Below are 22,581 nucleotides of genomic sequence, written 5' to 3'. Positions count from 1 at the left end.
AAATTGTTGCAACTTTTTATTAATAAACAGTAGCTGCCCCAAATATTCAATGTGTTAACATATTCTCGAAACATCAGAAAACAAAGTTGTATTGCCGGTATGGGAGATGTCACCAGTAGGTCAAGGCTGAGCGTATGAAGGACATGACCTGGGGGTTGGTGGTCTTGGTGTAGATGCCGGGGTACCTGGGTCTGGCACAGCCCCACCCCTCAGACACCACACCGTGCAGGAAGTAGCGACCGTTGGTCTGGCACATCAGGGGGCCGCCGGAGTCGCCCTGTAATCAAACGTTTAATGGGTGAGTGGGTGGGGGAGGTGAGGGGTGGGGGAGGGGTGGGGTGGGGGAGGTGAGGGGGAGGTGAGGGGGTGGGGTGGGTGGGGGAGGTGGTGGGTGGGGGAGGGGTGGGGTGGGGGAGGTGAGGGGGAGGTGAGGGGGTGCGGTGGGTGGGGGAGGTGGTGGGTGGGGGAGGGGTGGGGTGGGGGAGGTGAGGGGATGGGTGAGGGGGTGCGTGGGTGAGGTGAGTGGGTGGGTGAGGTGAGTGAGTTGGTGGGGTGGGTGAGGGGGGTGGGGTGGGTGAGGTGCTGAATTGAGTGATGCTAGGTGTGGTGGTGGTGAAACAGGTGAGTTGGTGAGATAGACTGATGAACTCTACCTCACCTGTCCCTGGACTATCAGCTCTTGGACAGAAACGTGTAGAACATATACAGACACGTTTTACTTTAACCAACAAGTGGGATTAGCCTACCACAATGATGCACTATGATATATATATATATATACATATATATATATATATATATATATATATATATAAATATATATATATATATATATATATATATATATATATATATATATATATATACATATATATATATATATATATATATATATATATATATATATATATATATATATATATATATATATACATATATATACATATATATATATATATATATATATATATATATATATATATATATATATATATATATATACATATATATATATATATATATATACATATATATATATATATATATATATATATATATATATATATATATATATGAAATATTTAACGTATTTATAACGTCGAGCCCAAATACAAGTAGACTTAGATCTACGGGTAGGACCATTTGACCTATTTGGATCAACTGGTCATGACTAGTTGACCCACTTATATGTACTGGTCATGGCTATTTGACCTAACTATATCTACGGGCAATGACTATTTTGACCTACTTAGATCTACGGGTCAGGACTATTTTGACCTGCTTAGATCTACGGGTCAGGACTATTTGACCCACCTTACAGGAGTCTATTCCGCCATTTTCGTAGTCCCCGGCACACAACTTTTTGTCGTTGATATAAAAATCAGTCCTGAACCTATAGCCCGTTATACAGGTGGTTAGGTTGACCAATGGCAGCTTTACGTACTGCAGGTTCTCTGTTCCGGAGATTGCTGACTCTAATCAGAGAAGACATTTAACATGATTTACATTTGACACTAATTGGATAGAAGAGTTTTATAACAAAATTGTTAAAATCGATGGACATTTTACTCGAACGATTATGTTATAATACACTTTAAATAGGTTAAGTTTATGTCAGTTTCTGTATGTGTCGTTGTGTCTCACCCACAAACAGAACTTACCACTGAGTTTACCCCACCCCCCAACAGAACTTACCACTACCCCACCCACAAACAGAACTTACCACTACCCCACCCCCCAACAGAACTTACCACTACCCCACCCACAAACAGAACTTACCACTGAGTTTACCCCACCCACAAACAGAACTTACCACTACCCCACCCCCCAACAGAACTGACCACTACCCCACCCCCCAACAGAACTTACCACTACTCCACCCACAAACAGAACTTACCACTGATTTTACCCTACCCACAAATAGAACTTACCACTGAGTTTACCCCACCCACAAACAGAAATTACGACTGATTTTACCCTACCCACACCCCACCCACAAAAAGAACTTACCACTGAGTTTACCCCACCCACAAACAGAACTTACCACTAATTTTACCCCACCCACAAACAGAACTTACCACTACCCCACCCACAAACAGAACTTACCACTGAGTTTACCCCACCCCCAAACAGAACTTACCACTGAGTTTACCCCACCCACAAACAGAACTTACCACTGAGTTTACCCCACCCACAAACAGAACTTACCACTGCCCCACCCACAAACAGAACTTACCACTGAGTTTACCCCACCCACAAACAGAACTTACCACTGAGTTTACCCCACCCACAAACTTACCACTGAGTTTACCCCACCCACAAACAGAACTTACCACTGAGTTTACCCCACCCACAAACAGAACTTACCACTGAGTTTACCCCACCCACAAACAGAACTTACCACTGAGTTTACCCCACCCACAAACTTACCACTGAGTTTACCCCACCCACAAACAGAACTTACCACTGAGTTTACCCCACCCACAAACAGAACTTACCACTGAGTTTACCCCACCCACAAACAGAACTTACCACTGAGTTTACCCCACCCACAAACAGAACTTACCACTGAGTTTACCCCACCCACAAACAGAACTTACCACTGAGTTTACCCCACCCACAAACAGAACTTACCACTGAGTTTACCCCACCCACAAACAGAACTTACCACTGAGTTTACCCCACCCACAAACAGAACTTACCACTGAGTTTACCCCACCCACAAACAGAACTTACCACTGAGTTTACCCCACCCACAAACTTACCACTGAGTTTACCCCACCCACAAACAGAACTTACCACTGAGTTTACCCCACCCACAAACAGAACTTACCACTGAGTTTACCCCACCCACAAACAGAACTTACCACTGAGTTTACCCCACCCCAAACAGAACTTACCACTGAGTTTACCCCACCCACAAACAGAACTTACCACTGAGTTTACCCCACCCACAAACAGAACTTACCACTGAGTTTACCCCACCCACAAACTTACCACTGAGTTTACCCCACCCACAAACAGAACTTACCACTGCCCCACCCCCAAACAGAACTTACCACTGAGTTTACCCCACCCACAAACAGAACTTACCACTGAGTTTACCCCACCCACAAACTTACCACTGAGTTTACCCCACCCATAGACAAAACTTACCACTGAGTTTACCCCACCCACAAACTTACCACTGAGTTTACCCCACCCACAAACTTACCACTGAGTTTACCCCACCCACAGACAAAACTTACCACTACCCCACCCACAAACAGAACTTACCACTGCCCCACCCACAAACAGAACTTACCACTGAGTTTACCCCACCCACAAACAGAACTTACCACCACCCCACCCACAAACAGAACTTACCACTGCCCCACCCACAAACAGAACTTACCACTGAGTTTACCCCACCCACAAACAGAACTTACCACTGCCCCACCCACAAACAGAACTTACCACTGAGTTTACCCCACCCACAAACTTACCACTGAGTTTACCCCACCCACAGACAAAACTTACCACTGCCCCACCCACAAACAGAACTTACCACTGAGTTTATCCCACCCACAAACAGAACTTACCACTGAGTTTACCCCACCCACAAACAGAACTTACCACTGCCCCACCCACAAACAGAACTTACCACTGAGTTTACCCCACCCACAAACAGAACTTACCACTGAGTTTACCCCACCCACAGACAAAACTTACCACTACCCCACCCACAAACAGAACTTACCACTGAGTTTACCCCACCCACAGACAAAACTTACCACTACCCCACCCACAAACAGAACTTACCACTGAGTTTACCCCATCCACAAACAGAACTTACCACTGAGTTTACCCCACCCACAAACAGAACTTACCACTGAGTTTACCCCACCCACAAACAGAACTTACCACTGAGTTTACCCCACCCACAAACAGAACTTACCACTGCCCCACCCACAAACAGAACTTACCACTACCCCACCCACAAACAGAACTTACCACTGAGTTTACCCCACCCACAAACTTACCACTGAGTTTACCCCACCCCCAAACAGAACTTACCACTGAGTTTACCCCACCCACAAACAGAACTTACCACTGTGTTTACCCCACCCACAAACAGAACTTACCACTGAGTTTACCCCACCCACAAACAGAACTTACCACTACCCCACCCACAAACAGAACTTACCACTGAGTTTACCCCACCCACAAACAGAACTTACCACTACCCCACCCACAAACAGAACTTACCACTGAGTTTACCCCACCCACAAACAGAACTTACCACTGAGTTTACCCCACCCACAAACAGAACTTACCACTGAGTTTACCCCACCCACAAACTTACCACTGAGTTTACCCCACCCACAGACAAAACTTACCACTGCCCCACCCACAAACAGAACTTACCACTGAGTTTACCCCACCCACAAACAGAACTTACCACTGAGTTTACCCCACCCACAAACAGAACTTACCACTGAGTTTACCCCACCCACAAACAGAACTTACCACTGCCCCACCCACAAACAGAACTTACCACTGAGTTTACCCCACCCACAAACAGAACTTACCACTAAGTTTACCCCACCCACAAACAGAACTTACCACTGAGTTTACCCCACCCACAAACAGAACTTACCACTGAGTTTACCCCACCCACAAACAGAACTTACCACTGAGTTTACCCCACCCACAAACAGAACTTACCACTGAGTTTACCCCACCCACAAACAGAACTTACCACTGAGTCTACCCCACCCAGCAGCATAGCAGGAGTCCGATGCCCAGGGGTCGTCGTACGGGTCGGGCAGGCAGATCGGGGCCACACAGTCCGAGAAGACGAGGTCTTGTGCCAGGGTCAACACAGCTATGTCAAAGTCTGAGGGGAAAAGGTCAACACAGCTATGTCAAAGTCTGAGGGGAAAACACGAGGTCATCACAGCTATGTCAAAGTCTGAGGGGAAAACACGAGGTCATCACAGCTATGTCAAAGTCTGAGGGGAAAACACGAGGTCATCACAGCTATGTCAAAGTCTGAGGGGAAAACACGAGGTCATCACAGCTATGTCAAAGTCTGAGGGGAAAACACGAGGTCATCACAGCTATGTCAAAGTCTGAGGGGAAAACACGAGGTCATCACAGCTATGTCAAAGTCTGAGGGGAAAAGGTCAACACAGCTATGTCAAAGTTTGAGGGGAAAACACGAGGTCATCACAGCTATGTCAAAGTCTGAGGGGAAAACACGAGGTCATCACAGCTATGTCAAAGTCTGAGGGGAAAACACGAGGTCATCACAGCTATGTCAAAGTCTGAGGGGAAAACACGAGGTCAACACAGCTATGTCAAAGTCTGAGGGGAAAAGGTCAACACAGCTATGTCAAAGTCTGAGGGGAAAAGGTCAACACAGCTATGTCAAAGTCTGAGGGGAAAAGGTCAACACAGCTATGTCAAAGTCTGAGGGGAAAAGGTCAACACAGCTATGTCAAAGTCTGAGGGGAAAACACGAGGTCAACACAGCTATGTCAAAGTCTGAGGGGAAAACACGAGGTCAACACAGCTATGTCAAAGTCTGAGGGGAAAACACGAGGTCAACACAGCTATGTCAAAGTCTGAGGGGAAAACACGAGATTTGAGATGGTTGGCCGCCATTATAAATTCGCCTTTATTCAATGAAGACATTGTTTGTTTAACGATGCCAATATTATTGATCTGAAACAATTAATCCGTGCCAGAGTTTCTTTCATGCATCTCCGAACAAAAAAAAATAATATAGAAAAATATACTAAAAAACCAGTGCCTCCCTCCACTCCTCCCCCCTCCCCTTACCTTTAGTGCCAGAGTTGTACCTGGGGTCAGCATTAACGTGTATGACGCTGTACCTGGTCTGTCTGGCTTTAAAGGATGAGCCGACACTGACGTAGATAGGTGACGACACTACCGTCTTGGTGTCACTGTCAAAAAGCATCCAGGTGAACAATTTTTTTTTTAATGTATGTTTACCTACACAACCATGACCACATTTGAAATGACCTACACAACCATGACCACATTTGAAATGACCTACACATACATGACAACATTTAAAATGACCTACACATTCATGACAACATTTGAAATTACCTACACATTCATGACAACATTTGAAATTACCTACACATTCATGACAACATTTAAAATGACCTACACAATCATGACAACATTTGAAATGACCTACACAATCATGACATTTAAAATTACCTACACATTCATTACAACATTTGAAATTACCTACACATTCATGACATTTGAAATGACCTACACATGCATGACAACATTTGAAATGACCTACACAACCATGACATATGAAATGACCTACATATTCATGGCATTTTAAATTACCTACACATTCATGACATTTAAAATGACCTACACATTCATGACGCAGTGGTAGGCAGTGATCACGTGACGTTTGTCCAGAATTGACCCCGCGCAGCCGCTGTTGACCTGGACCACCCAGGGGAACTGGCACTCTGATGCATCTACGCCGTTGACGATTCGGTTCCTGTCGACCATTGAGAAGCCACAGGCTACTGGGGGTGGGGGAGAAGATACACATAAAATGTTTGCTTACAGTAACAAGAAAATATTAGCCGGTGTAAAGATTTTTAAAAACGCCAAATCGTCATTTTTGTTACATGAAATCTATCTACGTACTAGCATAGATCAGCATGATGTACCAGCATGATGTACCAGCATGATGTACCAGCATGATGTACCAGCATGATGTACCAGCATGATGTACCAGCATGATGTACCAGCATGATGTTCCAGCATGATGTACCAGCATGATGTACCAGCATGATGTACCAGCATGATGTACCAGCATGATGTACCAGCATGATGTACCAGCATGATGTACCAGCATGATGTACCAGCATGGATCAGCTAATGGATAGGTCAAAATAAAGTACTCACCACCCTGGTACGTGCTTGTTGTGGTTCTTGTTGTTGTCGTTGTGGGGGTGGTTGTTGCAGTCGGTGCTGTGGCTGATGTAAAGGAAAAATTGTAAGTAATCTATAATATAAGCGGGCTGAGCGTGTGTCAGTCCTTCCTTCCTTCCTTCTGTCATCGCTATAGCTTTTGGAACCATAAAAGTAAACATTCGCACCATGCTGTGCTTTTCAGTGCACCGCAGTGTCTTATTATAAGTATTAGAGTAGGGTTTGTTTATATAGCGGCATAGAGCTATTTTATAATTTCCACTGTGTTTGCTCTTTTGCATAACTTAAAGAAAATATTAAATACACGCACATTGCTAAAACATATTAAAAGGATCAATGTCAAATATCATTTTCGTTTATATTCCTAGAAAAAGTGGATACATTTTAATAACATAATAACAGTACGGTAGAAAAAATCAAATTAATTTAACTCTTTTCTAATTTTGACAAAGGAGGTAATTTAAAAATACATTAAACTCACGCTAATAAAAAATGTGAATGCAAATATACGTTCGTCATAGAAGGAATTAGTGTTGCAATAATATAATTAGCAAAATGTGAATGCAAATTATTCGGATGTTTAAGAGGAAATTATTGTTAGAAAATTATAATTAGCATGGATTGATAAAAGGCAATCTTTTATTTATTTTATTCACTGAATGTAGGCCCTACTGTTTATTACTTATAATTTTTAATCAACTATTCAGCACTATTATAGACGCGGCATCACGTTCATTAGGTGCGCAATGGTTTTAGTTATGAAACTCTATTGTAAATTTTAAAAATTTAAAGTACTGGAAAAAAATGCGTGAATGGATAAAGTGAAATATTGTAGGTAAAACACGGATATTTTAAATACTGACTATTATTTATACTGTTTTCTAATTATTATTCTATCTTTCGGGTTTTATAGGAGAGGCGTAGCGAGGGGGGGGGGGGGCATATGTCCCCGGGTGCCGACCTTAGGGGGCGCCAAAGTGGGTTGGAAAAAATGTGCGAGGGGGGGGGGTGGTGGAAATCGAAAGTTTTAGGGAGGGGGGGGGGGGAAGGGGTGCAAATCTAAAGTTTGAGGGGGGTGCAAATCACCGGAAAGGTCGCGATTTGGCGCTATGGGCTAGACTGTGAGCAATATGCCTGTATGATTGCATTAAAATTGTGTCTATGTTATGAGTGTTGTGTTTGTTTTTTCGTTTTTTTTTTGTTTTTTTTGCGTTCGTTTGTGTTGTGTTTAGTTTTGTTCTGTTCCCAAGTTGGTACTTTTAAAAACGATTTACCGTGGCGGAGCACGGGATACAGCTAGTTTATATATATATATATATATATATATATATATATATATATATATATATATATATATATATATATATATATATATATATATGTATGTATGTATGTGTGTGTGTTTGTTTGTGTGTGTGTGTGTTTGTGTGTGTGTGTGTTCTTTCTTTAGAAGCTCTACGATATGATCCCTACAACTACCTGTCGACTACTCACCTAGACAGTTCCTCCAGCACATGCTCATGAAGCTATCCAAGCCTGCCAGGTGGAAACGTATGTAGAAGTTATAGATACTCTGGCAGTTCTGTAGGCACTGACCTGGAGACGTTTGGGACGTGTTAGAATTGGGACGTGTGAACGTTGGGACGTGTTAAAATTGGGACAAGTTTAAATTGGCACGTGTTAAAATTGGAACAAGTTAAAATTGGGACGTGTTAAAATTGGGACAAGTTAAAGTTGGGACGTGTTAAAATTGGGACGTGTTAGAATTGGGACGTGTTAGAATTAGGACAAGTTAAAATTGGGAAAAGTTTAAATTGGGACAAGTTAAAGTTGGGACGTGTTAAAATTGGGACGTGTTAGAATTGGGACGTGTTAGAATTAGGACAAGTTAAAATTGGGAAAAGTTTAAATTGGGACAAGTTAAAGTTGGGACGTGTTAAAATTGGGACGTGTTAGAATTGGGACGTGTTAGAATTAGGACAAGTTAAAATTGGGAAAAGTTTAAATTGGGACAAGTTAAAGTTGGGTCGTGTTAGAATTGGGACGTGTTAAAATTGGGACAAGTTAACATTGGGACGTGTTAAAGTTTATATTTATATATCTAGATGTTAAATCCCCTTCTAAGGTCATGTGCATTGATCACTAAAGTGAAAGCTATTCATACACAATATTTCATTATTCGACTTTTTTTCTCTTAAATATAAATTACGCTATCTAGATTGTGTCACATAAATTTACATCGTTTATAATAAATTCTAAACGAATGATCTATATCTTAATTAAATGCATGAGATAGTAAAGATACTCTTTCGTATATGGTAGTCCCCATGACAGATGAAGTAGAGTTCACCTGATTTAGTTACCTCGGCATTTCATGGGTTAGTGTGGTCAGCACTATGCCCTGCCGCTCTAACTTTCCCTGAAGTAACTCAGGTACCCATTAGAGCTGGGTGGACTCAGGTACCCATCAGAGCTGGGTGGACTCAGGAACGTCCAGCGGAAACGTGCCCGGGATACGAACACGAGACATTCGTGTTACTAGTCGTACGCTCTACTATTTGACCACCCCATACACTGAACGTTTAAATGTACAATGATTCTTTCTTTTGTTTTTAAGTTTTAACAATAACGTTCAAGATTTATAACATAAAATAAATAATTGGACATTTAGAATTTTAAAACAAGCTTTCACTAACAGTAAATTCAGGGAAAATGTGTTTTAGCTTTAGAAGCCACCGTAAACACTTTGTCGCTCTACAGTTGCTCAAAAAATGCATCTGTTTAAGATTATATAGTGCGTCTCTTTAAGATCATATAGTGCGTCTGTTTATGTAAGCTCATATACTGAGCCTGTTAATGTTCATAGTGTTCTACTTAAGCTCCTTAGTTCGCAAAAACAAAATTAAAATAAAATTGCTACCAAGAACTTACTTGTATCAGCTAACACAAGAGGTGATGGGGTAGCGAGTAGCAATATGGCAGCTACCAGTGACGTCACGTCCATGAGATGAGGCATCTTCTTCGATAGGACCTTCCTAAATAACAGAGGTTCATTGCAAAAATAATTTTACTTACACTACTAGATTTAATATCAAATTATTAAATTAAAAATAAATTTAATTAGATTCATGAAATAATATGAAAGTGTTTTTTTTTCATAAATTAATACAACCACTGGTTTTCAATTTAAACTCACCGAAATTTTTTAAAAAGCGTAGTCAAACACAAGCCTTATCTTTAAATGTCCTACAAACTTAGAAAATAAGACAAAAATATTCCTGAGATCTGCTAAAGAGTTGCGAAAGATTTGAAGATGTCACACCAAAGAGAAGGTCCCTAACTGTCGCCTACATTGTACATCGCTGTAAGACATACAAGCGCAGTGTATCAAACTCGGGATGTTTAATTCTAAATTTTCTGGGCAAATATCCGCGCTGTTTGTTCAGCTCATGGTCTGGCCTGTTTTATTGGTGACGCCAGCGTCATCCAGGTAGTGTGAACATCTTCACAGGACCCAGCAGCAGGATTCTGGGTAACTTGTGTCAACAAGATCTTTTGAGATCTAGATCAAAGACAAGATCGTCTTGATAGATGGTCACAAAAGACGGTTTCGACAGGTTCATCCTTGTTCCTTATCGAAAGATTGCGACAGGACATGGAGAGAAGAATGACACAAAAAAAAGGATTAGTTGTTCAATGACTATGTAGACTTCATAGCAAAAAAAGTGTATTGTAAACGAAATACCTCAATGTAGCAGTAAAGTAAATACCATTCATAAGGGGTTTGTTCTCGTATTTCTTTTAGTTGGGTCATAAAAAGGATGGAAATTCAGAAAGTATTTTAATTTTCGGAGAAGGGTTTGTTCGTACAGGAAGTTATGCTGGGTTTTTTTACGGGTGAGGTATGCTGTCTATTTGATTTCATACTGGTGAGGTATGTTGTCTATTTGATTTCATAATAGTGAGGTATGCTGTCTATTTGACTTCATACTGGTGAGGTATGCTATTTAATTATATACTGGTGAGGTATGCTATTTAATTGTATACTGGTGAGGTATGCTGTCTATTTGATTTCATACTGGTGAGGTGCGCTGTCTATTTGACTTCATATTATTATAGTGTTGTCTTAAGACTTAAGGTTTGAATTTTTTTGTCTTTAATCAAATGTTATAAATAGAGTATGAACTAAATAGCCTTTAAATATAAAATAATGTTCAGAATTATTTAATTTAAATATATTGTTACTTTAAAATTTTTAACTTGAAAATTCTATCAAGAAACTGTGCCATTATTGGCCGTGTTAAGACAGTATTGGTAGTGTTATGATAGTATTTGTAGTATTGTGACAGTATTGGTAGTGTTATGTTAGTATTTGTAGTATTGTGACAGTATTGGTAGTGTTATGATAGTATTTGTAGTAGTGTGACAGTATTGGTAGTGTTATGATAGTATTTGTAGTATTGTTACAGTATTGGTAGTGGTGATTTTTTTTTTCATTTTTACTTTCTCTTATACAGAGTATAAAGGAAGTGTTGTAATTGTGCACAAAAATCAATTGAAATTATGACAATTTTTTTAGTTGTACACCTCCCTACTTTATCATATACGGAGTATAAAGGACATATTGTAATCGTGCACAAAATCTAAATCAATATTAACGAAAAATCTCGACGCTTTACCTGTCCCGAGTTGAAAAAAATTGTTTTTTGCGAATTTATCAATTTCTTGAGTAAAGTTTGCTATGTTATTACATTAATAATTTTCTTTCAACTTTGGAGCTTTTTCCGGTAACCGGAATAGATACTTACTCTATTTCAGGTTTCTCAAAAGCTGATAACATAAGTACCGTTTAATAACGTGGAGGTCTGTTTCATTTAGGTAGACGAAATTTCATATCTAAGTATAAGATCTTTCTTTTTCTGGGAGTACATTCAAAATCTTTTTCTGATTTCTACAATAAGTTGATAACCTTTTCGGTTAGGTAGACGAGATTTCATATATAGGTGTAAGATTTTATTCAATGAATTCTGTGAAATTTTGAGTGATCTCAAAAAAACTATAATAATTTATTTAACTTGATTCCTCTGTATATCGCCCATCATGGGCGGAAACTTGCGAGCAAAATTTCAATCACGTGTACTGAACCGATTTCTTTTCAAACTTTTCACATAGGTCAAGACTTGAAGTCAATGCATTAAAAAAATGTATCTGTATTTCCTACAAAGTAGTACTTTTCCCTTCTATTTTACACACGCCGTTTGCGTTCATTTGGTGCGCAATTGTTTTTGCAACGCGATACTATACTATTTTATTTCCAAAATGTAAGTATTGAATAATTAATAAAACAAAAGTTTTAAAACTTTAATAAAGAAACATTTTTAAAGAACGTTTTGCGTCTATGTGGTTTTATTTATCGATTTCTGAGCCATTTCCGTTAACCGGAAGAAGTTTTTCGCTTTATTTGCTTTATGATAAGAATATACCAGAAACTTTAGGGGAGAGCACTCCCGCTTTATTTGATTTAATGTTCATCTAGAGTTTAGAGCACGTAAACTGTTTTTGTTAGTGTCGATCAGATAGAGACAACATTAAGAGGTTGAATTTTTTCTTTAACTTACTGATTTAACAATCGTGATTTTAATTCCATCTTGCAAGAAGTTATTAAATTCTTTAGCTTGAGTTAGGGGAGAATGATCTAATGCTGATTACATGGGGCCGCAGAGCTGGTGTAACTTTGTGATCTATTTTGGTTTATCTTGTGATATATATGTGTTGGTTTAACCGTGTGATATATATGTGTTGGTTTAACCGTGTGATATATATGTGTTGGTTTAACCGTGTGATATATATGTGTTGGTTTAACCGTGTGATATATTTGTGTTGGTTTAACCGTGTGATATATATGTGTTGGTTTAACCGTGTGATATATATGTGTTGGTTTAACCGTGTGATATATTTGTGTTGGTTTAACCGTGTGATATATATGTGTTGGTTTAACCGTGTGATCTATATTTGTTGGTTTAACCGTGTGATATATATGTGTTGGGTTAACCGTGTGATATATATGTGTTGGGTTAACCGTGTGATATATGTGTTGGTTTAACCGTGTGATATATTTTTTGTTGGTCTACCCTTGTGATATATTTACATTTACCTTGTAATATTTGTGTTTGTTACAAAAGTGGCGAGGGTTTATGATTCGGGATTCAATTAACCAAGTTCAACATGATTAAATTGGACAATCTTAAAAGTTCCCAAAAAAAGAAGTTATCAATTCACACCGATGTTTTTTCCTTATGCACATGTTTGTGAGCGATAAATAAAAACTCAAAAATATTCATAAAATATCACAATAAATTTATTTAGCGGCATGCAAGCCTGCTTGCACAGTGACAGTATAAATAGTAAAGTGAAGATCACTGAACATTCTAGAACATTGGTTTCCTATGTAAGTGAAGACAACAACTACACCAACCAATCATAACGTTCCTTTTATTTTACAAATCAAAACATCGTCCAACCAACTACAAATTCGAGACTTTCGTTTTGCTTTTGTTTGTGACGTCATCCTGTATCGTGACGTCAGACGTCGTGTAAAGATGAGTGAATGAATGCCAGGATCAAAGGGTTGCTGATCTTGATGTTGACGCCGGGGTACTGTCTGAGGGCACATCCGATGCCAGCAGAGACGGAGCCGTAGAGAACGTAACGGTCGTTGGTGACGCACATGATGGGTCCACCCGAGTCACCCTGGGGTAGAGATACGTCATTGGTGATACATAGACATTATGGGTCATATGGACAGTATGGGTCATATGGACAGTATGGGTCATGTGGACAGTATGGGTCATATGGACAGTATGGGTCATGTGGACAGTATGGGTCATATGGACAGTATGGGTCATGTGGACAGTATGGGTAACATGGGCAGTAAGGGTCATATGGACAGCATGGGTCATGTGGACAGTATTGGTAACATGGGCAGTAAGGGTCATATGGACAGCATGGGTCATGTGGACAGTATTGGTAACATGGGCAGTAAGGGTCATATGGACAGCATGGGTCATGTGGACAGTATTGGTAACATGGGCAGTAAGGGTCATATGGACAGCATGGGTCATGTGGACAGTATTGGTAACATGGGCAGTAAGGGTCATATGGACAGCATGGGTCATGTGGACAGTATTGGTAACATGGACAGTAAGGGTCATATGGACAGCATGGGTCATGTGGACAGTATGGGTAACATGGGCAGTAAGGGTCATATGGACAGCATGGGTCATGTGGACAGTATTGGTAACATGGGCAGTAAGGGTCATATGGACAGCATGGGTCATGTGGACAGTATTGGTAACATGGGCAGTAAGGGTCATATGGACAGCATGGGTCATGTGTACAGTATTGGTAACATGGGCAGTAAGGGTCATATGGACAGCATGGGTCACAAAATAGTATGCGTCACATAAACAGTATGAGTCACATAGAGCACACTAAATAACACACAAATGCCATTAACGAAAAGAATAATCAAATGGTTAACAGTTTAACTGGCTGGTAAAAGTAAGTAAAGTTTCCCTTTCAAAACTAACGGTCTATAGGGCAAGTGAAGTAGAATTCACTTGTTTCTGTGGCCTCGGCATATGAAGAGATAGTGTGGTCAGCACTATGCCCAGCCGCCTTAACTTTCCTTAACGTGAGTTAGGTACCCATCAGACTTTGGGACGGTCTACTGACTTGAACCCGGATTCGAACTCGAGATTTACGGGTTAGCAGTCCAGCTCTCTACCGCCAGACCACTCCGTCCCCTTTAACTAGCCGGTTGCTAATCTAAAAGATTCCAATACGGTTTACAGGCGTCATAAGTACTTCCCACGTCGAAATCGTAAGGCAGCGAAACGCAACACTGACCACAAAATTCTATTGAGTCCTGAGGTTAAATACATGTACTCTACTTCATCTCTCCTGTGGTAGTTCTAAAAGCGTACATTTATCACAGCGTACCCCGAAATTCTTCAGAATGCACCTATAAAGTACCGATTTCTTCTTAGTAGATTACCAAGTATCGATTTCACGTATCGTAGTATCTTGTTCTACTTACCCCACAAGTATCGATGCCGCCCTTGTAGATGTCGCCAGTACATAACTTCTGATCATTGATGGCAACGTTTCTCCCAAAATACCTCAGTGCGCAGTCCGTCTGGCTGACCAGCGGAAGTTGGACCTTCTGCAGGATGTTGGGACGGATGAATGACGTATCTGGCAAGGAAAATGTTTTAAACATTGACTGGTTTATTGCTATCGTCTGCTCTTGTTGGTGTCGTTGTTTATGTGTTGGGCTTGGGTGGGTTTATGAAAGATGTGTCTGTAGTGAATGTCGTTGTTTGTGTTGATAGTTTGTTGTGTTTAGGTGTTAAGTTGATTGTAGTGGTGTGAGGGTCTGTTGATTGTATTATGTTGTTACTTGTCTGTTGACGGCATTGAGTTTGTTGTTTTTTGTTGTGTTTGAACCTGTCTGTTAATGGCATTAGGTTTGAACCTGTCTATTGATTGCATTATGTTTGTACCTATCTGTATGAACTGTCTAACGTGTGATTGAAGGACTCACCGGCCATGACCCCCCAACCAGCAGCCAGACAAAACTCGGCTGACCACGGGTCATCGTTGGCTGCAGGCAGACAAATGGGTGCCACACAGTCAGAGAAGGTCAAGGCCTCGGCTAGGGTCAACACGGCCACGTCAAAGTCTGGGGAGGAAATGGTCAGGTTTTAGTTCGGGATGTGGGGGGGTGGGGTGGGGGGGGGGGGGTTGGGTGTGGTAGATGTGGGTTGTGTGTGATATAGGGGGGTGGGTTGGGTGTGATGTAGGTGGGTGGGTTGGGTGTGGTAGATGTTAGGTGTAGTGGGGGTTGTGGGGGGGGGGGTTGTGAGGGTTGGGTGTAGGGGTGTAGTGAGGGTTGGGTGTAGGCGTGTGGTGAAGATGGGTTGTTGGACGGGGGGGGGTGTGAGGGTTCGGTGTAGGGACGTTGTGAGTAGGATTGTAGGGGCGTAGTGACGGTTTGTTGTAGGGACCTAGTGAGTGTTGGGTGTAGGGGCGTAGTGAAGGTGTAATGGCTTAGTGAGGGTTGGGTGTAGGGGTGTATTGAGGGTTGGGTGTAGGGGCTTAGTGAGGGTTGGGTGTAGGGGCGTAGTGAGGGTTGGGTGTAGGGTCGTAGTGAGGGTTGGGTGTAGGGGCGTAGTGGGGGTTGGGTGTAGGGGCGTAGTGAGGGTTGGGTGTAGGGGCGTAGTGAGGGTTGGGTGTAGGGGCGTAGTGAGGGTTGGGTGTAAGGGTGTAGTGAGGGTTGGGTGTAGGGGCGTAGTGAGGGTTGGGTGTAGGGAACTGTTTACTATATGTACATCGGCAGCTTGACGATTTCGTTAAGTAATCTACGATAAATACGATGACTGGTGTGGTCGTGCGTTTATAAAATGTTTGTCTGTCTGTGTATGCTGAGCTCACCTTTAGTGCTGGATACGTAGCGAGGGTCAGTGTGCACGTGCAGAACTTGGTGGCTGGTCTGGTACAAACGGTTGGAGGAGCCGACACTGACAAACATGGCGCCTGGCTTGACCTGGTTCGTGCTCCTGTTAGATAGTCCAATGGTAGAGGTCAGTAGCCGGTCATGCCGGACATTAGGTAGTCCAATGGTAGAGGTCAGTAGCCGGTCATGCCGGACATTAGGTAGTCCAATGGTAGAGGTCAGTAGCCGGTCATGCCGGACATTAGGTAGACGTTAGGTAGACGTATATCAGTTGATATAATTTAATAATTTATTAATAATTAATAACAGGGTGAAACAAATTAATTAATTGAAAAACTTACAAAATCTAAACATACACCGGACGTGGGTTTTTGTTGAAACATCCATCTTATAAAAAGACACTTTAAATTTTGATTGGAAAAAGAAGCGAATTTTGTTGTTTGTTGTTTTTTGTTGTTGTTTTTTTTTTTTTACATTTTCTTTAACTCTGTCGATAGTCTATTTTCTTCTGAATTAACTTGTGAATTAATTGTATACTAATTTAAAATTAATTTAAAATTTATTGGAGTGGCGTAAGCAAAGCTGACCACACTAAGGATAAAAACCACAGGTCTCTACATGCATTGGTTGGTTAAACCTCGGTGAGCACATGATTGGTAAGATTTACGTACGTGTCAAGGACACAGTGAGCAGCCGTCAGCACGTGTCGAGTGTCCAGTATTGAGCCCCCACAGTCGTTGTTGACCTGCACCACCCAGGGGAACTCGCACTCCCCCGCGTCCTGACCGTTGACGATCCGGTCAATGGACGGACTGTAGCGTCCACAGGATTCTGGAACAAGGTCACACGTGTACAGTTTCTATTTTTAGTTATCAATGTTGTTGTTTGTTTAAGTGTCAAACTACAAATGTAAGAAATTGTGATTTGATGTTGTAAGGTAGAGGATATAATGATATAATTTATATGCTCTTGCGCTTGCTTGACTTACCATACGAATTTGGTGGCAATGAAGTTGTGGAGTTTCTTTGAATAGTTGTTGTGGGAGTTTTTTTAGCTGTTGTGGATGTGGTTGCTGACGGCTTTGTAGTTGTTGTGGTTGTTGTTGTTGTTGTTGTTGATGTTGGTGTTGGTTTTGTGGTTGTCGTAGATGTTGTTGTAGTTGTTGGCGTTGGCGTTGTGGTAGTTGTTGTTGGTTTTGTTGTTGTCGTAGATGTTGTTGTTGTAGTTGGCGTTGTGGTAGTTGTTGGCTTTGTGGTTGTTGTAGTTGTTGTAGAAGTGGTTGGTGGTCTTGTTGTCGTGGTCGCTGTAGAGGAAGCTGTGGCAGCTGTAGCCGGTGGTATGTTGAAGTCGTCTAGAACAAACAACAAAACAGTTTAAAAATTAACGAAATTGATCTCTTTGTCTTCCATAACAAAAATGTGAGATCAGTTCTTAAAGCACTAACATCGACTAAACTAGAACAATTTTATGAAGTTGTGTGTTCAGGTAATTATTAATTGACAATTTTATTTGCTGGCTCCATTTTTTAAGTTAGTTAAAAGTTGTTTTTTTAAATCAAGGCTAACTGAAATATGTTGACCAAACAAAATTTTAGTTTTACAAAATTAAGTAGCCTGTTAATTAAAGCATCGTGTGACCTTGACATTTCTGCCTGCAGCTGTTGATGTACTTGTCCATGAGAGACTGGTCAGCAGCAAATCGTGAGTAGTATTTGTACACAGCTAGACAGTTGTCTGTACAGCGAGCTGGTGGAGTCAGTGTTTGCATTAGAGTCAGTGGAGTCAGTGTTTACATTAGAGTCTAGTGGCGTCAGTGTTTACATTAGAGTCTAGTGGAGTCAGTGTTTACATTAGAGTCTAGTGGCGTCAGTGTTGACATCAGAGTCTAGTGGCGTCAGTGTTTACATTTAGTCTAGTGGCGTCAGTGTTTACATTAGAGTCTAGTGGCGTCAGTGTTTACATTAGAGTCTAGTGGCTTCAGTGTTTACATTAGAGTCTAGTGGCGTCAGTGTTTACATTAGAGTCTAGTGGCGTCAGTGTTTACATTAGAGTCTAGTGGCCTCAGTGTTTACATTAGAGTCTAGTGGAGTCAGTGTTTACATTAGAGTCTAGTGGCGTCAGTGTTTACATTAGAGTCTAGTGGCGTCAGTGTTTACATTAGAGTCTAGTGGCGTCAGTGTTTACATTAGAGTCTAGTGGCACCTCATCAGTGTTTACATTAGAGTCTAGTGGCGTCAGTGTTTACATTAGAGTCTAGTGGCTTCAGTGTTTACATTAGAGTCTAGTGGCGTCAGTGTTTACATTAGAGTCTAGTGGCGTCAGTGTTTACATTAGAGTCTAGTGGAGTCAGTGTTTACATTAGAGTCTAGTGGAGTCAGTGTTTACATTAGAGTCTAGTGGCCTCAGTGTTTGCATTAGAGTCTAGTGGCGTCAGTGTTTACATTAGAGTCTAGTGGCGTCAGTGTTTACATTAGAGTCTAGTGGCGTCAGTGTTTACATTAGAGTCTAGTGGCACCTCATCAGTGTTTACATTAGAGTCTAGTGGCGTCAGTGTTTACATTAGAGTCTAGTGGCAACTTGTCAGTGTTTACATTAGAGTCTAGTGGCGTCAGTGTTTACATTAGAGTCTAGTGGCTTCAGTGTTTACATTAGAGTCTAGTGGCCTCAGTGTTTACATTAGAGTCTAGTGGCTTCAGTGATTACATTAGAGTCTAGTGGCAACTTGTCAGTGTTTACATTAGAGTCTAGTGGCAACTTGTCAGTGTTTAAAGTCTAGTGGCAACTTGTCAGTGTTTATATTCAAGTCTAGTGGCGTCACATTCATGCAGGTTTTTTTAAATAAAAATGAATCACAGAAAGTAAATAAAGCTTTTTAAGAGATTGTTTTTAATTGAAGTGACTACTTGGAAAAAGATTTTTCGGCAGAAATTACGAAACGCAATAGTTCTGCGCATGCGTAGTAACCTTAATAGCTGCGCTAGGGTTAGGTTTAGGGCTAGTGTTAGGGTTAGGGTTAGGGATAGGGTTAGGGTTCTGATGTTTGTTTGTAAACACACGCATGCACAGTACCATTGAAAACATCGCCGCGAATGAAGGCGATAGTTTCTCTCTATTGCGCATGCGTATCTTTTTCCAGCTAGAATCGGCCCAAAATTCAGACACAATGTTTACAGAGAATGTAGACATAGCATGTACACAGAATGTAGAGAGAAAATGTAGACTCATAATATTGACATAGAATGTTGACACTAACTGCAGACCCAGTATGTTGACAGAAAATGTAGACACAGAAAATAGATGAAATGTGAATGAAACACGAACTTACCGTAGGTCAGTGATTGTGTGCTAGTGACGTCAACGTTGAGCAGGACACACAGTGCGACAAGGACAGCAGGTGATGTCCGAACGTTCAAGAAGTTCACGACAAACATTTTTCTTTTCTGTGTTGACAATCTCAATTGTGATCTTTGTTCTTCTAGACAAATGTTGAGTTCAGTTTTGAATTTAGGGAGGAATAAAACTATTTTATGAATAGGACACTTAAAATTTGTTGGAACAAATTCTCTATACGTTCATGCCTCGTTATACGACAGAGATGAGAACATGGGAATAACACGCAAAATAAAAGTCCTAATACAAGTCGTTGTTTAACTTTGTATATTTTTTACTCCCCCCCCCCTACCCTATCGCCCTATGTTACTGAAAGATTATTGATATCTGTAAACTAAAACAGTTAATATAACATCGCAAAAGCGAACACCAGTATAACGATATGTCTTATAATGAGACAAGTTCAAAAGCTCGGTCACAGAGAAGTAATCCAATAATGGGTAACAAATGTAAACATGTCGATAAATTAAAATTATCTGTACACAACATTAGCTGTCTTTGAAAAAAAAATAACAAGATTATCCATTGAAAGAAATTAAAACTAATATCCGTTTCTGTGTTATCTTTAAGAACCAAAAACTTACATGAAATAATGTCGACGTTAAAAATCACAACCAGCTGTAAAAGTTTCCTAACGTCACCGCTAGCAACAACGTCCTCTATGTTGACAAGCTAAGCCTAACGCTAACTGATCATCCAAGAATGTGCCCTAACTCTCGGCCAGCGAGCCACCTAGTAGATCCGAACCTTTGATAGGGCCTGTTTTAAGTTGTCTCTCACAGGATGTGTGCGGTTTGTTTCGTGTCGGGAATCTCTTCAATATTTGCTTAGTATATAATTTGACAGAAGAAATAAAAAGAAGGATTTTTTTTCTGAGAAAGAGCGTTGCCGAATTTTAAAAAATGTCCAGCCATCTCAAGGCTAGAGTAGGTAGGAATGGACAAAGAGATTGAGGGTTTGATAGCGAATGCCGAACACGGTAGTAGGGGCGCACTTGCTTCGTGTATTTGCGTATGTAAATGTGTGCTTCAAATGATCTCATAGAGCTTATTTTAGAAGGTAACACTGCCGTTGTGTGCTGATGTTACTTTTGACAGAACTTGACGCTGTTTTAGGTGGGTTTTTACACAAGGATATCTTAAAATTCGAGTGGTAAAATTAACAAGAGCGACAACTTTGGGAAATGTTGATAGTGAGACTTGAGATTTAATGAGGTAGAAGCTAAGGATTCATTGGCTAACGATGACTAAGTTGTACAAAATGTCATTTCCTGATGCGAAATTTCGTGTATTTTGAAATAGCCAAGTTTTTTCTATAGAACATAAGTAATTTTTTTTTGTAGAAGTGGGGAGGTTTGCGTATCGGGGGTGGTGGTGGTGCGTGTAGGGAGGTTAGCGTTTAGGGAGGTTTGCGTGTATTTAGGTTTGCGTGTATTTAGGTTTGCGTGTATTTAGGTTTGCGTGTATTTAGGTTTGCGTGTACTGAGGTTTGAGTGTAGGGGGTAATGCGTGTAGGAATGAACCGTTGCAAGTTGTTACTGATGCTTGTTTTACATAAGTGTTTCTGTGTATTTTTTTATTAGGTTTGTTTATTTGTTTTTATTGTATTGACTTTATATAGATCCATGTATTTCGTGTATTTATTTCAGAACCTGTCTGTTAGATATATTTATTGCAGATATTTACTACAAATGTTATTTGCATTTATATGTTTCAAATATTTGTTTCTGTTATGATTTCCTATATTTCTTTTACTACTTCCTGTAGTTTGAAGCTCCTTGTATCAGCAGGCTGCCCCATCTGATGGCCGGGTGGGCTGCTGTAATTTGTGGAAACCTAACGTCGAGTGGGTGTGAAGGCCTGGAGCAAGAGTGGCATGTAAAACAGATGTTCAGACGGTTCAAATGCGACACATCGAACGGTATCAAATTTCATGAATTTATTTCTAAAATAATAATTATGCTCCGAAACAAATTGCAATTTACTTTTAAAATACGTTAAAATGCTAAATATTTAAAAAATCCAGATTTTAAAATTACTTTTTTTTTTAATTTTAAAGTGCGACGTCCCACTTTCTCTACCATCCCCTAATGACATATCACATCACAATTAATTCCCCCCCCCTCCCCCAAACTTCCTTTTGGAGAGTGTGACGTCATTTCTGTACGACCCTCCTTAAGCTTGCTAAGGAAAACTCCAAGTGCCATCTAGAAATTTTATTTTAAAACATTGAATCATTTATTTCTTTGATTATGATCTCTGCATTTTTTTTCTTAACTCGTTCTCGGAATGTGTGTGTTGGGATTTGTGTATGTTGAGATTTTTGTGGGTTTTGATTAGTTTGGGTTGGGGTTTGTGTGGGTTGGAATTTGTGTGGGTTTTGATTAGTGTGGGTTGGAATTTGGTGGGTTGGGATTTGTGTGGGTTGGGGTTTGTGTGGGTTGGGATTTGTGTGGGTTGGGATTTGTGTGTGTTGGGATTTGTGTGTGTTGAGATTTTTGTTGGTTTTGATTAGTTTGGGTTGGGGTTTGTGTGGGTTGGAATTTGTGTGGGTTTTGATTAGTGTGGGTTGGAATTCGGTGGGTTGGGATTTGTGTGGGTTGGGATTTGTGTGGGTTGGGATTTGTGCGGATATACAACAAACTAGGTCTGTAAACAACACATTTCACTTTTATTAATGGATTAATCTGGCACT

At 40.6% G+C, this 22,581-nt stretch overlaps 2 protein-coding genes across 4 annotated transcripts; both read right to left on the bottom strand.

Moving 5' to 3' along the window:
- LOC131929890 (transmembrane protease serine 9-like) lies at nt 1-10,411 on the bottom strand. Of its 2 annotated transcripts, none has more exons than XM_059286269.1 (9): nt 10,178-10,411; nt 9,913-10,016; nt 8,476-8,577; nt 6,955-7,026; nt 6,410-6,569; nt 5,827-5,951; nt 4,742-4,879; nt 1,315-1,475; nt 1-277 (listed from the first exon to the last, which is right to left on the bottom strand). In XM_059286269.1, exons 2-9 carry the CDS (start codon nt 9,995-9,997, stop codon nt 110-112), a joined length of 1,011 nt encoding a protein of 336 aa, XP_059142252.1. In that variant the 5' UTR covers nt 9,998-10,016; nt 10,178-10,411; the 3' UTR covers nt 1-109. The 2 variants fall into 2 exon arrangements, with proteins under 2 accessions (XP_059142252.1, XP_059142253.1); XM_059286270.1 differs by having other exon boundaries at nt 6,410-6,566.
- A 2,917-nt stretch (nt 10,412-13,328) lies between these two features.
- On the bottom strand, nt 13,329-20,835 carry LOC131929886 (transmembrane protease serine 9-like). 2 transcript variants are annotated; one of them, XM_059286263.1, is made up of 9 exons: nt 20,472-20,835; nt 19,823-19,972; nt 18,136-18,243; nt 17,487-17,849; nt 17,170-17,329; nt 16,477-16,601; nt 15,587-15,724; nt 15,080-15,237; nt 13,329-13,731 (listed from the first exon to the last, which is right to left on the bottom strand). In XM_059286263.1, exons 2-9 carry the CDS (start codon nt 19,926-19,928, stop codon nt 13,564-13,566), a joined length of 1,326 nt encoding a protein of 441 aa, XP_059142246.1. In that variant the 5' UTR covers nt 19,929-19,972; nt 20,472-20,835; the 3' UTR covers nt 13,329-13,563. The 2 variants fall into 2 exon arrangements, with proteins under 2 accessions (XP_059142246.1, XP_059142247.1); XM_059286264.1 differs by having other exon boundaries at nt 19,823-19,969.
- Nucleotides 20,836-22,581: the final 1,746 nt, after the last annotated feature.

The sequence above is a fragment of the Physella acuta genome, unplaced genomic scaffold (genome assembly GCF_028476545.2).
Source record: "Physella acuta isolate Inbredline_101_S28 unplaced genomic scaffold, ASM2847654v3 ptg001688l, whole genome shotgun sequence".
Lineage (NCBI taxonomy): Eukaryota > Metazoa > Mollusca > Gastropoda > Physidae > Physella > Physella acuta.
Note: the sequence above shows the minus strand (reverse complement) of the source record. Positions and strands in the feature narration are given on the sequence as shown.